Genomic DNA, 14,795 nt, shown 5'->3' with positions numbered 1-14,795 from the left:
GTTCCATGGGACGAACTCACCGGTAGTGACACCATAATGAATGAGTTGGCTCACCAATTACGTAGGTCTGGGTGGCCTGAAAGGACCTATGAGGAGGTACGTAAAGAACTTCTTAGGTTGCATGACAGGTGGAAGAAGGTAGTGGTGCCGAAGAGTGAAACTTTCAGAAGGATTGCAGCAAATAATCCATGTTTATGGACTGAGGAGAGCGAGGACGAAGATGATATCTTCATGCCGCCGCTTCCGGGTTCTGCATCGTCGAAGGGCAAGAGTTCTTCATCATCAAAGGGCAAGGTTTCTGCATCGTCGAAGGGCAAGAGTTCTTCATCATCGAAGGGCAAGGTTTCTGCATCGTCGAAGGGCAAGAGTTCTTCATCGTCGAAGGGCAAGAGTTCTGCATCGATCGAGGATGACGATGATGACTTCATGTAGTTTTTATGCTGTATGTTGTGAGTTCAGTTACGTACCATTTAATTTAGATGTAGTTCTATCTAGTTGTTTGTAATGTCTCGTTGTATGAATATTATGTTCTATCTAAATATGATCTTGTAGTTCGGATAACAGAGTACTAAAATAGAGTAGGCATATGTCTCGTACATAAGTACATAGTCATTTGTCTCATACATAGAACAGACATAAGTCTCACACAGAAATAGATGGTAATGTCTCTACTGATAGATAGAAGCGTCAGTGACGACGTCTGGCCTGGCGGAGAGGCGGATCTCGAATGACAAATTCATCACATATAACTCAGTTTCCTGTAGCAATGCAACTCAACAACCCTTTTCCATTCCCATTCGCTCCGCATTTCTTGAATCTTGCCATCATCAGTTATGTCAATCAATTTTCTTTCCCCAGGGCCATCTGACTGCTTCCTACTGACGTAGTACACAAAATCGTCTTCCTTCAACCCTTGCTTCAACATGAATTTAGTCTTCAACCAATCAAAAGTGAGGTCCACTTCACTAACTTGCACAACACTTGGAGAAAAGCCTTGGACATGAACAATAGGGCTAAGCACCCACTGAGTACCCTTAGCCATCTGCAACACACAAATCGCATTGAGTACCTAACCTACCCCTTAATATCCCCACTAACAAATATTAGACATGTCTATATATTACCTAGCTATATATTACAGAATATTAACGGAGCAACTAATACAATTCACCCACCTACAAGTATATTACGAATATTTGCCGTAGCAACTACAATTGACTGGACTGCCTATATAACGGACCATTTTTCTGGACTACTACATATACTGACACTCCTAAATACTTGACATCCACATATAGTACGGAATATTACCGGAGCAACTACACATTTTTACACAACTAATTAGTTGACATCTAAATATATTTACGTATACTACCGGGGCAAATAACAATAATCGCACACCTAATTTATTTTACATCGAAACATATTAACAAATACTACCGGAGCACCTACGAAAAATAAAATGTGGGCTGAAATATACCCTTGAAGCGTGCGTGCGAACGAAGAACGACGAACGGCGGCCACCAAACTGCCGGTGCTCCGCCTCCAACGAAGAACGACGAACAACAGCTTCACCTCCACCACACTGCCCCAACTTCACCACCACCACACTGCAATGCTTATCCACCTCCGTCTGAAGGGGGTTTTATAGGTAGAGAGGAGAAAATGGCGGGAAAGAACGACTGCGGTATGGCGGGAAAGGGTTGGCGGGAAACGGGTGGCGGGAAACGGGTGGCGGGAAATAGTTGGCGCGAACATATGGCGGGAAAGGGTTCTTCATCATCGAAGGGCAAGGTTTCTGCATCGTCGAAGGGCAAGAGTTCTTCATCGTCGAAGGGCATTTGTCTCATAAATAGAATAGACATAAGTCTCACACAGAAGTAGATGGTAATGTCTCTACTGATAGATAGAAGCGTCAGTGACGACGTCTGGCTTGGCGGGGAGGCGGATCTGGATGGGGCCTGGTGGAGGAGTCGAAAACATGTTCATCCACTGGGTGTGCTGCGACATCTGAGCCTGTATGTTCTCCTCGGGATGTTGATCACTCCCCCACGTATCATGTGATGCCGATATAGACGCCTGATATCCATAGGCTCCTACGCGATGGAACGTTTCATCATGAAGAATGAGGTCGCGTCAATTAATATTGAAAACAATAAATATGAAGACACATACCTGCTGGCTGTGACGTCTGCTCTGGCTCAAACACGAAACTGGACGAGGGACCGTGCTGCTGTGGCTGTGGAGATAACACGAAGCTCGACGAGGGACCGTGTTGCTGTGGCTGTGGAGAAAACACGAAGCTCGACGTGGGACCATAGTGGTGCGTGTGCCACGTAGAACTGCCAGGTTGGTCAGGACGGGGTGGCCTGGTTGTCGGCTGATGTGCTAGACGTGGACATGGTTGATGTCGGTGCATGGAGTGACGCGGCTGCTCCTGCTGGTACTGAACAACATCGGTTCTCCGGGTGCACGTGATAGCCTCGTACATAGTCCGTATCTTATTCTGAATTCTTTCGAAGAAGGGCTGTAGTACTGGACGATGCTGAAGAAGAGGTCCAGACGATAGTGATCGTCCAAAGGTGGTCACGTCGTCGTAGAGTTCGCGTGTCAAGGTAGCCTGCAAATTTCCATGACGATTAATAATGTCTGTCTCTTGCACGTCAAAGTATGTGACAACATTACGTAAAGAAAATATATGCTACCGCGTACTGCCTAGAGCTAGAAATATCATAGCTCGGGTACATATCCGACGGAGTAGGATCCGGTATCTCCTCTGGGTGGGAGTACTCAACAATGCGTAACCGTGTTCCGGTCATGTAGTGCCGCAAATAGAGATTGAATTCATCGAGATCGAAATTGTGATTCTCGTGCCATAGATTTGTGTTTGTTGTCTCCCATTCTATAACATACGGCTGTAGTCTAACTAGCCAGTCAGCAGTAGTCCTGGTCATGCCCTTCCTTGTCGTCCTAAAATTGTGGTGTGTGTTCAACAATTACCTAAAGCTTCGAATGGAGTACTATGAAAGATAATGCAACATTGAAAAACTGGTTAATACCTGTGGATGTGTGCTGGCACCGGGTTCTCTATAGGGGGAGGTAGCTCCAACTGCAGAAGACCAAATTGCCTCATAACCCTCTGTTGTGACATCTCCTCGACGAAGACATCGAAGATGATCTTAGATTTTGTCATCCAGTAATCTCGGTCCCTTGTGCATAGCACATACATACCACCAGGGTATCTCGCTTGTATGGCTGCTTCCGTGTAGGGCTGCCAGATGACCCCGGTGTACGCATCGAACTGCTCGTTCAATGCTGTGTATGCCTTCCTGGTCTGATCGCTAGCAAAGCGTCTCTGCAGAGAAGAAAAGTTAGTAGCCGCTAGCATCGAACTATCTCTTGTGCAGAAAAAAGTTGCATTAAACTACAACACAGTGCGCCATACCTCGCGATGTGTCCAACACAGACCGAAAGTAGGCATGTCGATGCCGTCAACATCAAACATGGCGTCTATAGGCTCATGAACACGTACATCTGGTCGCCCTATAGAGAACCTCTCCCACGACCACAGCTGTAGGAATAGAGGGCATCCAAGAAGGGCTGGCTTTCTCGATGTAAGCTGGCAACCATTGCACATACCTCGGTATGTAGCCGCTAAGACCACCGAACCCCAACTCCTCTGTCTGATCTGATCCGCCGTCTGAGCGCTCGCTATCTCGAGTGCCATAGGGATGTAGAGGGCGCTAATAGTGGTGACATGGTTCTCCGTGAACATCACCTTGCCGAAAAGCCACAGTAAGTACGCCTCCAGGCTCCGAGTGATCTGTTCCGCAGTCAACGGCGCCCGGAAGTTCTGGATCTGCATTAAGCGAAGAGAAAGTTTTAGTAAGCCACAATTATTTTCTGTAAAACTGTATGCACGATAATTGAAGATAATAGGTAGGGGAAAATATCCGAAAATTTAGCAACCACTCATACTTAGGTCCGTGATGCTCCCATACCGGATCCGGAGCATCCGGAAAAACACCATGAAAACGTTGTGTAAGAGCTCGCTCCCAACCAGCCGGTGCGTCCAACGGTCCTACGGCATGACCTGCCAACGGTAGTCCGAGCAAAAGTGACACGTCCTCCAGAGTAGGAGCCATCTCTCCCCATCTGAAGTGAAACGTGTGGGTCTCTGGCCTCCAACGGTCCACTAAGCAACTCAGCAAAGACCCATCGATGGCGAGGCGTTTCTCACCCGGGATAGACTCAACCAGACGCACGAAAGGTAAAAGGCCGGCCCATTTCAACCTTCATCAGAGAACTTTTCAGTTAGTGTCTCCCATTTCAACCATTAATATGCATGTCAGTGTGCAAATTAATAAAGCACGTACCGCTGAAGCCATCCTGAGTGTATCTTCCAGTTTTCCTTAGGAGTGCGAGTGACCAGAGGCTCAAGCTTGCGCTCATACCATATCGCAGCACGATGACCCCTATCAATGTCCCCCATTCAGCAACCACAATCCCGACATTCCTGCACATACAAAATTCAGAACATAGTGTGACACTTAATAAAAATTCAGAACATAGTGTCACACTTATTACAAATTCAGAACATAGTGCCACACTTAATAAAAATTCAGAACATAGTGCCACACTTAATAAAAATTCAGAACATAGTGTCACACTTATTACAAATTCAGAACATGGTGCCACACTTAATACAAATTCAGAACATAGTGCCACACTTAATACAAATTCAGAACATAGTGCCACACTTAATACAAATTCAGAACATAGTGCCACACTTAATACAAATTCATAACATAGTGCCACACTTAATACAAATTCATAACATACTACTGCTAGCTTAGCTTCTTCCTCTCGCCCTTACTCCTCTACTGCCTCTACCTCCTCTTCTTCCCCGGTTGCCTCGTCCACGCCCAGTGACGAAAGTGGGACAATTAGTGTCCCTATGGCCAAATTCATTGCATAGAATGCATTGCCTAGTCGGACCTCCTGCTTCAGATTCATCCATAGCATTTCGGATGCGCTGACACTGCCGTCTGCCTCTACTTGTACGCATATGCTCTGGGTTTGGAATGTAACGCCTTTCGGCGGGGTTGACGCTGTTGAAATTACCCATTGATCGAAAACCCATCAGCTCACCTGTCCAGGTATTGAGGACAGACTCTTTCAGAAAAAAGGAGACACAAACGATATTGCGTCCATTCCAAGCTACCCGCAAGCAGCAAGTACATGTGAGCAAGGTAGGTGAAGCAATTTCGGTTTATTGCATGTGCACTCACACGTTGGCCAGGCTTCATTGCCAATTTTTACCTCATGCGTCCTCAACTCATTTGCACATCCGAATTTGTTGTTGGCTAAGCGGACCTCAAACCTTCTTTCTTGATTACCGATGGCGACTACAGTGTGTGACTAGCTTTTTGCATCTTATTGTCCATGTACTTCGTGACTCTTTCACAGTACCGTGTATTTGGGTTGTTCAAGATATGATGCTCTGCTTTTTGACGTCTGTCTCTGAAATACTTGACGGTGCCATAGAAAATACCCTCAACGATGGCTGTAAGTGGCAATGCCCGGTTTCCTCTGAGGACAAAGTTGTATGTTTCCACGAGGTTCGTTGTCATGACACCGTACCTTGCTCCATGTGTGTCATGTAGCAAAGACCACCTCTCCAGAGGCTCATGCTCTATCCACAGCTCGAAGGTTTTAATCGACCTCCCGAGCCTTCTCCTAGTACCAGGTGGGTCAAAGCCTGGCAGGTCACATAGCCCAACAGGCTCCTCCTCCACGGCCGCTGTTCCTGTACCCAACTGTGCAGCTACTGCTTCAACATGTGCCCTCACCGCTGCATCTCTTGCAGCTTTCCTGTCCCTCACGTGTCTCTGCGTGCACACATTAAGTCTGTCGCGTATCAAATTGTACTTCCATAACTGGTTCTGCTTGCAGAGTTTTTTGAACAGATTCACCAGGTTCTTATTTCTAAACTGCGAGAAGAAATTAGCCCCCAGATGGCGCATGCACCAACGGCTCTGCAAGTCCTGCCATGGAACTTGTTCCTCAGGGCCTGGGTTTGTCAGTGTCCTTATCGCACTGAGTATACCTGCATGCCTGTCATGAAGGATGCACACATTGGGCTTCTCCTTCACAACTGATATTTTCAACTGCCTGAAGAACCATGTCCAACTTTCAATGTTCTCACTCTCCACAAAAGCAAATGCCAGTGGGACGACTTGATTTTGGCCGTCTTGACATATGGCTGTCAGGATCTGACCCTTGTACTTGCCTGTGAGAAAAGTACCGTCAACACATATCACCGGTCGGCAATGCCTGAAAGCTTCGATGCATACACCGAAAGAGAAGAAGAGACGATGCAACACCCTCACAGTTGGGAACTCTGGCATGAACATGTCTTGGATATCGATATAGGTGCCTGGATTCCGCTGCTGCAGGGTGTGGAGGAGGTGGACAACAGAGTCATATGCATCAAAATAAGAACCAAATCTCCTCTCAAGCGCCGCATGCTTAGCCCTCCAAGCCTTGCCATAAGAAATTCTGTACTTGAACCTGGCGAAGACTTTTGTCTGGACTGCCTTCACTTCCATAGCTTTGCCCTGCACTATCTCATCGTAAAACAATCGAGCAATAAGCGTGGATGAAAGGTTGGCATGATCTTGAGGGATGCAGGGAATAAGACAAGTGTGATTAACTAAGTCACTTATCACCCAACTTGTGCCATACTTAGGGAGAAAGCCGTGCACCCTAGCGGGACAATCTGCGTTCTTGCATACCATTGTCAGGAATTTTTGACTGGACACCTGAGCTGTGAAAACCCTTTGCGTGGACATTGCCCAATTAATTATTGCATCCTTCAGGGCTTGCTTGTTCGGATACATAGCACCCGTCGCAATGTTGTTCTGGTGATATTGCCAGGCTAAATCATGTCCATCATTCATGGACATTGCAGATGATAAGTCATGATTCCACCATGCAGGATTCGGGACCTCCTCTGCATTTTCTTCTTCATCTGACTCGTCAGAATCATCGGCATGACCCCTTTCAACATCGGTGTCTTCTTCTTCCATCTGGTTCTGCATGTGCCCATCTACCTCGTCAGCGTCCACCTCGCCATTGTAATCACCATCGGCATTTCCTCCTTCTACCTGACTACTCTGCCCTGGTTCATAACCATAAGCATTTCCTCCTTCTACCTGACTGCTCTGTCCTTGTTCGTAACCATAAGCATTTCCTCCTTCTACCTGACTGCTCTGTCCTTCGTAGCCACCCTCGCCTTCATGTGCAGTGACCTCCTTCACGACGGGAAGCACTAAAGCAACAGGATTGCATCCCCTTGGTTCACAACCTTGTAACCACTGCACCCAATCGAAGTCTCCCTCTATTGGCCTCAAATAAAAGTAAATTTTTGAACTTGACCGTGTCCACAATGCATGAACACCGACGGTGTGTGTTTCAGTATCAAGACCTAAACTTGCCGCAATCCATTCTTTCAACTGACTGACAGACCATGTTTGTGGTGCGCTCATTGGCACCTCTATGTGAGTAAATTCACTCAGATCTGCTCCCAACTCAGTTGTTTGGACAGTACCAGGACCGTAGTAAAATCTCATCTTCACTACATCGGACATCTCGACTCACCTATTTTTTTTTCAACAACGAAATACAAGTATTAAGCAACAACTTAATATCCCCACTAACAAATATTAGACATGTCTATATATTACCTAGCTATATATTACAGAATATTAACGGAGCAACTATTACAATTCACACACCTACAAGTATATTACGAATATTTGCCGTAGCAACTACAAATATTGACAGATTAATATATTTGACTGTACTGCCTATATTACGGACCTTTTTTCGGAACTACTACAAATACTGACACTCCTAAATACTTGACATCCACATATAGTACGGATTATTACCGGAGCAACTACACATTTTTACACAACTAATTAGTTGACACCTAAATATATTTACGTATACTACCGGGGAAAATAACAATAATCGCACACCTAATTTATTTTACATCGAAACATATTAACAAATACTACCGGAGCACCTACGAAAAATAAAATGTGGGCTGAAATATACCCTTGAAGCGTGCGTGCGAATGAAGAACGACGAACGGCGGCCACCAAACTGCCGGTGCTCCGCATCCAACGAAGAACAACGAACAACAGCTTCACCTCCACCACACTGCCCCAACTTCACCACCACCACACTGCCCCAACTTCACCACCACCACCTTCACCAAAATGCTCACCACGACCACCACGAGCTACCCCATCAGTAGATCGAGACCTCTTTTGGCTGCCCTAACTGAGTTGAATCCATTCACGGTGCCAAAATCGTGAAAAACTTGCTCATTTAGGTGTATAAATTGGTGGCATTTTTGTGTAGAGAGAGGAGAAGGTAAGAACAAAAAAGAACAGAAGAAGAAGGGAGGAAGGGGAGAAGAAGAAGGGACGAAGGGCAGGATAAGGCAGCAGCCGGCCAGCCGCGCGAGGTGGCAGCACCCTGTCGGCCAGCAGCTGGCCGATCGGCCCGCGGTAGGCCGACAGGGGCGCACCCACGCCGACAGCCCACTCCCTCCCCCTCGCGACGTGGCCCGCCCAACCAGAGGCCGCCGCGTGCCAGCCGGGCCTGCAGTCGGCCAGCAGCAAGCCGATCGGCCTGCTGTGGGCCGATTAGGTCCAGTCGGCCTGCAGCGGGCCGACGGTGTATTATTTTTGAAAATTATTTTTTCAGCATAATATTTCTGTAATTTAATAAAAAAATGTATTATTTAAAAAAAATAGCGTATTGTGGCCGGTTTTCAGAGTCCGGGGACGTAATTTGAACCAAAGGAAACTTAAGGGTTATAAACTGTCCTTCGCAGAGCTGACGCCCCTTTTTCTTTCTTCACAACACAACACTCTACCAAAATTAAGCTTACTTAAGTAATGGCGCCAGAACATTAACTTCTCAAAATTAAGGTGGCAAGTACTCCCTCCGTTCCTAAATATAAGTCTTTTTAGACATTTCAAATGGAATACAACATATGAATGTATGTAGACATATTTTAGAGTGTAGATTCATTCATTTTGCTTTGTATGTAGTCACTTGGTGCAATCTCTAGAAAGACTTATATTTAGGAACGGAGGGAGTATCTGCGGGATCTTCACAGAAAATTCCATTAACTTCTCAAAATGGAAAGGGTACTTAAAAACTCGAGAGTTTCAAATTAACGGGATAGATCAAAGTGTTTTTTCTATTCCAATAGTGAGATACCATCGCAGATTCAAAGATTAGGCTCTCCATGAAAATTTTGTTTCCTTGTAGTCCGAACGGCTTCGAGCGCAATAGTGGCGCACTGACAAATATTTACATTCATACTTCTTCTTGCTCTCCAGGGAATTCCGCTGGTGCTTCAGCGGGTGAAGCGTGGCGTCCGAGGTCCGGGAGATGGAGGTGGTCGCGGTGTGCATCTTGTGCACGGTTGTGGCGGTCGCGGCGATGGTGTGCATTCTCATGGCACGGGCGATGTGGCGAGCTGGTGCGCGGGAGGCGGTGCTGGACGCTGACCTAGTGAGGCAGAAGGAGGCGCCCCAGCAGGCGGAGCGCAAGAGCATGAACAAGCCTTTGCCCGTGCCAGCCATGACATCCGCTCCTCGCTAGCCGCCGTTGTCGGGCTCATCGAGCTCTCTCGATTGGAGGCCCACGACAACCCCAACCTCACCTACAACCTCGACCAAATGGATGTTGGCACCAACAAGCTCTTTGGTCAGTGTGCAAGCTCCATGCATCCATAAATCCATGGCCCTACGTACCATTGCATACATAACAATGCCATGTATAGTTGGCGCCACCTTTTAGTACTAGATCTACTCCGCACTTGGCAAATTAGCAAATGTGGTCATATTATTATATAAATTTTCACTTTAGTCGTAAAAGTAAAGTTTCCACAAATAATATGTTTATAATTTTAGGTGTAGAAAATGTGCAAGACAACTTTTATACCTTTTGAATACAAAATTTGCTCATAATTTATAAAATAACCAAGAAATACATCTCTGTTTGGTAAAGAATCAACTTTTTTTTAAGATTAAAGTTTAGGATAGTTGAAATAGTATTTTCCTATATCACCATGTTAGCAGCCAGTAGATACATTGTGTTTCAATATTTTCTGTCTATTTTGTGGTAAGGCAAATATTTTGTCACATTGACGCACCACTTGTGCTGGTTGTGGCCGTCTTTGAAAGCATAAAACGACAAGTTTCTCTCTCTCTCTCTCTCTCTCTCTCTCTCTCTTAGCTGAGCATATGATGACTAATATACATGTGTATACTACATGCAGATATACTTAACACGATCCTGGATATGGGCAAGGTGGAGTCCGGGAAGATGCAACTAGAGGAGGTGGAGTTCAAGATGACAGATGTGCTTGAGGAATCCATGGACCTGGCGAATGTCATCGGCATGTCAAGAGGCATCGAGGTAATCTGGGACCCTTGTGACTTCTCCGTGCTTCGATGCACAGCCACCATTGGTGACTACAAGCGTGTCAAGCAGATCCTTGACAACCTACTGGGCAATGCCATCAAGTTCACACACGAAGGCCACGTCATGCTTCGGGCATGGGCCAACCGCCCAATCATTAGAAGATCCATGATTAGCACCCCAACGAGGTTTGCCCCCCACCGTCGCCGTGGTGGGGTCTTCCGATGGCTCCTTGGAAGGAGGGAGAAATGTAATGAACATAATGGTTGCATGTTCTTGCAAAACGATCCCAATTCGGTTGAGTTTTATTTTGAGGTGGTTGACACTGGTGTGGGGATACCCAAGGAGAAGAGGGAGTCTGTGTTTGAGAACTATGTTCAAGTGAAGGAAGGGCATGGTGGTACCGGGCTTGGACTTGGAATCGTGCAATCCTTTGTAAGTGGTCTCAATTCTTTTTGTGGAGGTTAAAACCCTGCCAAGTACATCAATGCTTTTCTATGCTTTTGAATTGCCACTTGCCTAAAATATCACCTTAATTTACACACTAGAAAGTATAATAATTTGTATCATATATTGGAGGTTATGTTTAAATTCTAGAGTGACTTGAGATGAAGATGGCTATATCTTAATCCAAATGCTTAGAAAATTTATTGTATCTAAGAGAAATTCAGGCAACTTATGTTGCTTTGCACGTAACACTCAATAGAAGTTCAAGAAACTTAATACTTACTTTGTATGCTTAGGTTCGTCTGATGGGAGGAGAAATCAACATAATGGACAAGGAGCCAGGGGAAGCGGGAACGTGCTTCGGTTTCAACGTCTTCCTGAAGGTCAGTGAGACTCCAGAGGTTGAAGAGGACATCGAGCAAGGGAGGACGCCGCCCTCGCTCTTCAGTGAGCCCGCCTGCTTCAAGGGCGGGCACTGCGTCCTCCTCGTCCACGGCAACGAGACCCGTCGGATCCTGCACACATGGATGGAGAGCGTCGGGATGAAGGTGTGGCCCGTCCCACACACCGGGCTCCTCGCCTCGATTCTTGACAAGGCGTGCGTCGCCGGCGGTGCCTCACCCTCGAGGGCGGCTTTGATGTCGCCGCTGCATGGCGTCGGAGGCGGCGACATTGATTGCACCACGGACCGGTGCTTCAGCTCCAAGGAGATGGTCCGCCACCTGCAGAACAGCGGCGGCATGGCCGGCAACCACGGCGGGCACGCCCATCCCTTCGGCCTGCTCGTCATCGTAGACGTCTCCAGTGGGATGCTCCACGAGGTCGCCCGTGAGGCGGCGAGCTTGGCGAGGATCAGGCATCAGGCGCCGTGCAGAGTCGTCTGCCTGACGGACCTCAAGACCCCCTCCCAGGATCTGAGGAGGTTCAAGGAGGCGGCGATGTGCGACCTCGATCTACGCAAGCCCATTCATGGCTCCCGGCTGCACAAGCTCCTCCAGGTCATGAGAGACCTCCAGGCCTCCCCGTTCCAGCAGCAGCATCCGTATCAGTTCGGGACAGAACTGCCAGCGGAGGATCAGACCTCTCGGGCGGCGCCTGAAATCACATCCGAGACGCCGGCGCTCCTTGGACTAGCAGACGGCAGGCCACTGGAGGGCATGCGCGTGCTGCTGGCGGAGGACACCCCAGTTCTGCAGATGTTTCAGAAGCAGGTGCTGACCAGTCTCGGAGCAGCTGTGGATATTGCCACGGATGGCTCCATGGCTGTGGCCATGTTCACAAAAGCTCTAGAGGATGCAAATGGCGTCCCAGAGAGTCACGTAGACACAGTGATCAGGCCCTACGATGTGATCTTCATGGATTGCCAGGTACGTACATTTCTCCAGCAACAACACGCCAGACATCAATCCAATCCTTAGTTTATTTGATGATAGATGATTGCCAATTCAATTCTCACTTATTCAGATGCCGGTGATGGATGGCTATGAGGCGACGAGGCGCATCCCCAAGGAAGAAAGCCACCACGGCATCCGCACCCCGATCATCGCACTGACCGCGCATTCCGAGCAAGAGGGTCTGCAGGAGGCCATCCTGGCAGGGATGGACCTTCACCTGACAAAGCCCATACCGAAGCTGAAAATCGCAGAGATCGTTCTTGAACTCTGCAACGAAATTAAAAAGTGATGATGTTCCGTTTGCTCATTCCCCGGTTGTGGCATGATCAAAATCGGAAATCTCCGTTGCAGCTCAACAGACCACACAACCCTCAGCTTCGTTTGTCATTGTCCTCGCCTTCGTCTTCCTCTTCTTGCTGGACCTGTCACACTGGTCAGATAGCAACAACGCGGTTGGTGAGATGGTTCCGGGTGGTGGAAGAGGCAGGGAGTGAGCAATGCAGAGCGAGATGGCGATAGAAAGCAAAAGTTTTGGTGGCTGGTTTAGGAGTCAGTCAGAGTGGGCACTGCATTTGCATTCCTATGATATGATGCAAGACTACAAGATGCCTCCAGTTGCTCTGGTTATTTGCTGATTTCTGCCGCGTTGTTGCTTTTACATTGACTAGCTGTGGACAGCAAAAAAAAAAGATGAATTAACTCCTTTTTAGCGGGGAATGAAAGAACACGGATGGAGGCAACCAGAGCATGATAAGCTGTAACGCGTGGTTGAGAAAGTTTTCCTCTTTGAAAGGAACTGACCGTCGTCTGCCAACACCCCGAATTTCGTTTGGACGTCTGTGTTTTTCTTTTCGAGCCATCATATTCATAACCCAACCTGTACGTGTGTCATTCCAAGTACTGAACGGTTGGTTTAATTCAAACTTATCTGAAACTGAGTTCAGAGATCGATCATAAGTTCATAACACGCGTCAAATTCGATCATTTTCCAAGAACAAATGGCTGATCAGCGCCAGATACTTCTCCACTACTATTAAACAATCAAATAAGAACTTTTTTACGTGCACCCGTTAAGTGTACACCTGTTAATTAGCACCGTATGATTATCTAAATCAATGAAATCTAACAGATTAGATTAATCTGATGAGTTATCAGAGTGCAATTAGCAATTATAATAGGCTGACCATCACTCAGGGTGGACACGGTCCAGGCCGGTCCGGTCCCGGTCCGAGCCGTCGTTTGGACCGGCCGCCGATGGTCCGGGCCGGACCGGACCGAGCAACATGACGGTCCTGATCTCAGGGACCGGACCGGCGGCGACGAAGCCTGGGCCAGACCGAATGGACCGAAAGGACCGAATGGGCAGGGTTGATGTGTGCGGGTGCAGCGGCGAGTTGGGCGACGCGCGCGAGTGCAGCAGCGAGTTGGGCGATGTGCGCGAGTGATGTGACGAACTGGACGACGTGCGCGAGTGCAGCGGCGAGTTGGGCGACGTGCGCGAGTGATGTGACGAACTGGACGACGTGCGCGAGTGAAACTGACGAACTGAATTTTCTGAAACTGACGAAACTGAATTTTCTGAAAGTTTGACACCACGTATTTAACTGACAGTCTTCGCGCTCGTCCAGAAGAAGTGCATAAACGCCTCGAACAACAGCTGCGGCTTCACCTTCAGAGTGTTCGGGATCGTCCCCTAGTACTCACTCGTGGCGCCGGCGAGGTGCAGAGCGTTCAGATCGTGTCACAGTTCTTCAGAGCTTGTGCCCGGTGTGCATGTTTACTGCTTAGTTTTCCTTTAGTGCAGAAATCACTCGCCATGCAACGTGTGCATGTCCACCTCTTCGATTAGTTTGAGGTTAGTTAGATCTGGCCGTTGTGGGAGCTCGTGGCATGGCACGATTCAGCTCATGCAGCGACAACATAGCTGCGTACGGGTGGACGTTGGATGGCACGGCCGCAATACTCGTTTCTGGCCATTCTCTCGTTCCATTCAGTTGCAAGAAAAACGTCTTGACCCGCAGCTCGTGCCATGGCACGATTTCAGCTCATGCAGCAGCAATACCCGCAGGAATTGGTGCCACGGTTGGGGTGGATGCCATGTTCGAGAACTCCAGATCGGCGGCAGTGCATGCACGACAGTGATGGCAACCGGCGGCAAGAGGATATGACTCACGGGGAGGAGAGGAAGGATGGAGAGCGGAAGCTCGGAGACATGTTGGTTCACCCAGAGGATGCAGGTGGCCGCGACGACGAGGAACGGCGGCCGCGGTGACTGCGCTTTCTCGGTCCGACCGAGCGGCTCGGTGAAAGACCGGACCGGACCGACATTTCTTCGGGCCGAATATTGCAGCCCGGACCGGCCAGTTTTCCTACCGGTCCTGGACCGTACGGTCCGGTCCTAAACGGGCCACGAGCGGGCCCAAAAGACCGCTCGTTCCGTCC

At 48.1% G+C, this 14,795-nt stretch overlaps 1 protein-coding gene across 1 annotated transcript; it reads left to right on the top strand.

The window, feature by feature from the left end:
• Window positions 1-9,477: 9,477 nt before the first annotated feature.
• LOC109767031 (probable histidine kinase 2) lies at window positions 9,478-14,495 on the top strand. The gene is made up of 6 exons (XM_073498966.1): window positions 9,478-9,600; window positions 9,729-9,795; window positions 10,370-10,947; window positions 11,256-12,326; window positions 13,939-14,120; window positions 14,375-14,495. The coding sequence occupies exons 1-6, from the start codon at window positions 9,478-9,480 to the stop codon at window positions 14,493-14,495; spliced, it is 2,142 nt and encodes a 713-aa protein (XP_073355067.1).
• The last annotated feature ends 300 nt before the right edge of the window (window positions 14,496-14,795 follow it).

This window comes from Aegilops tauschii, chromosome 5 (assembly GCF_002575655.3).
Source record: "Aegilops tauschii subsp. strangulata cultivar AL8/78 chromosome 5, Aet v6.0, whole genome shotgun sequence".
In the NCBI taxonomy this organism is placed as follows: domain Eukaryota; kingdom Viridiplantae; phylum Streptophyta; class Magnoliopsida; order Poales; family Poaceae; genus Aegilops; species Aegilops tauschii.
This window is presented reverse-complemented; position numbering and strand designations above follow the sequence as displayed.

Bases quoted from the DNA above. Each gene is read 5' to 3' on its own strand.
- LOC109767031 (XM_073498966.1), top strand. From the start codon at position 9,478: ATGGAGGTGGTCGCGGTGTGCATCTTGTGCACGGTTGTGGCGGTCGCG. The intron at 10,948-11,255 runs GTAAGTGGTCTC...TTGTATGCTTAG, and splicing joins TTGGAATCGTGCAATCCTTT to GTTCGTCTGATGGGAGGAGA. The intron at 14,121-14,374 runs GTGTGCATGTTT...CTTGACCCGCAG, and splicing joins TTCTTCAGAGCTTGTGCCCG to CTCGTGCCATGGCACGATTT.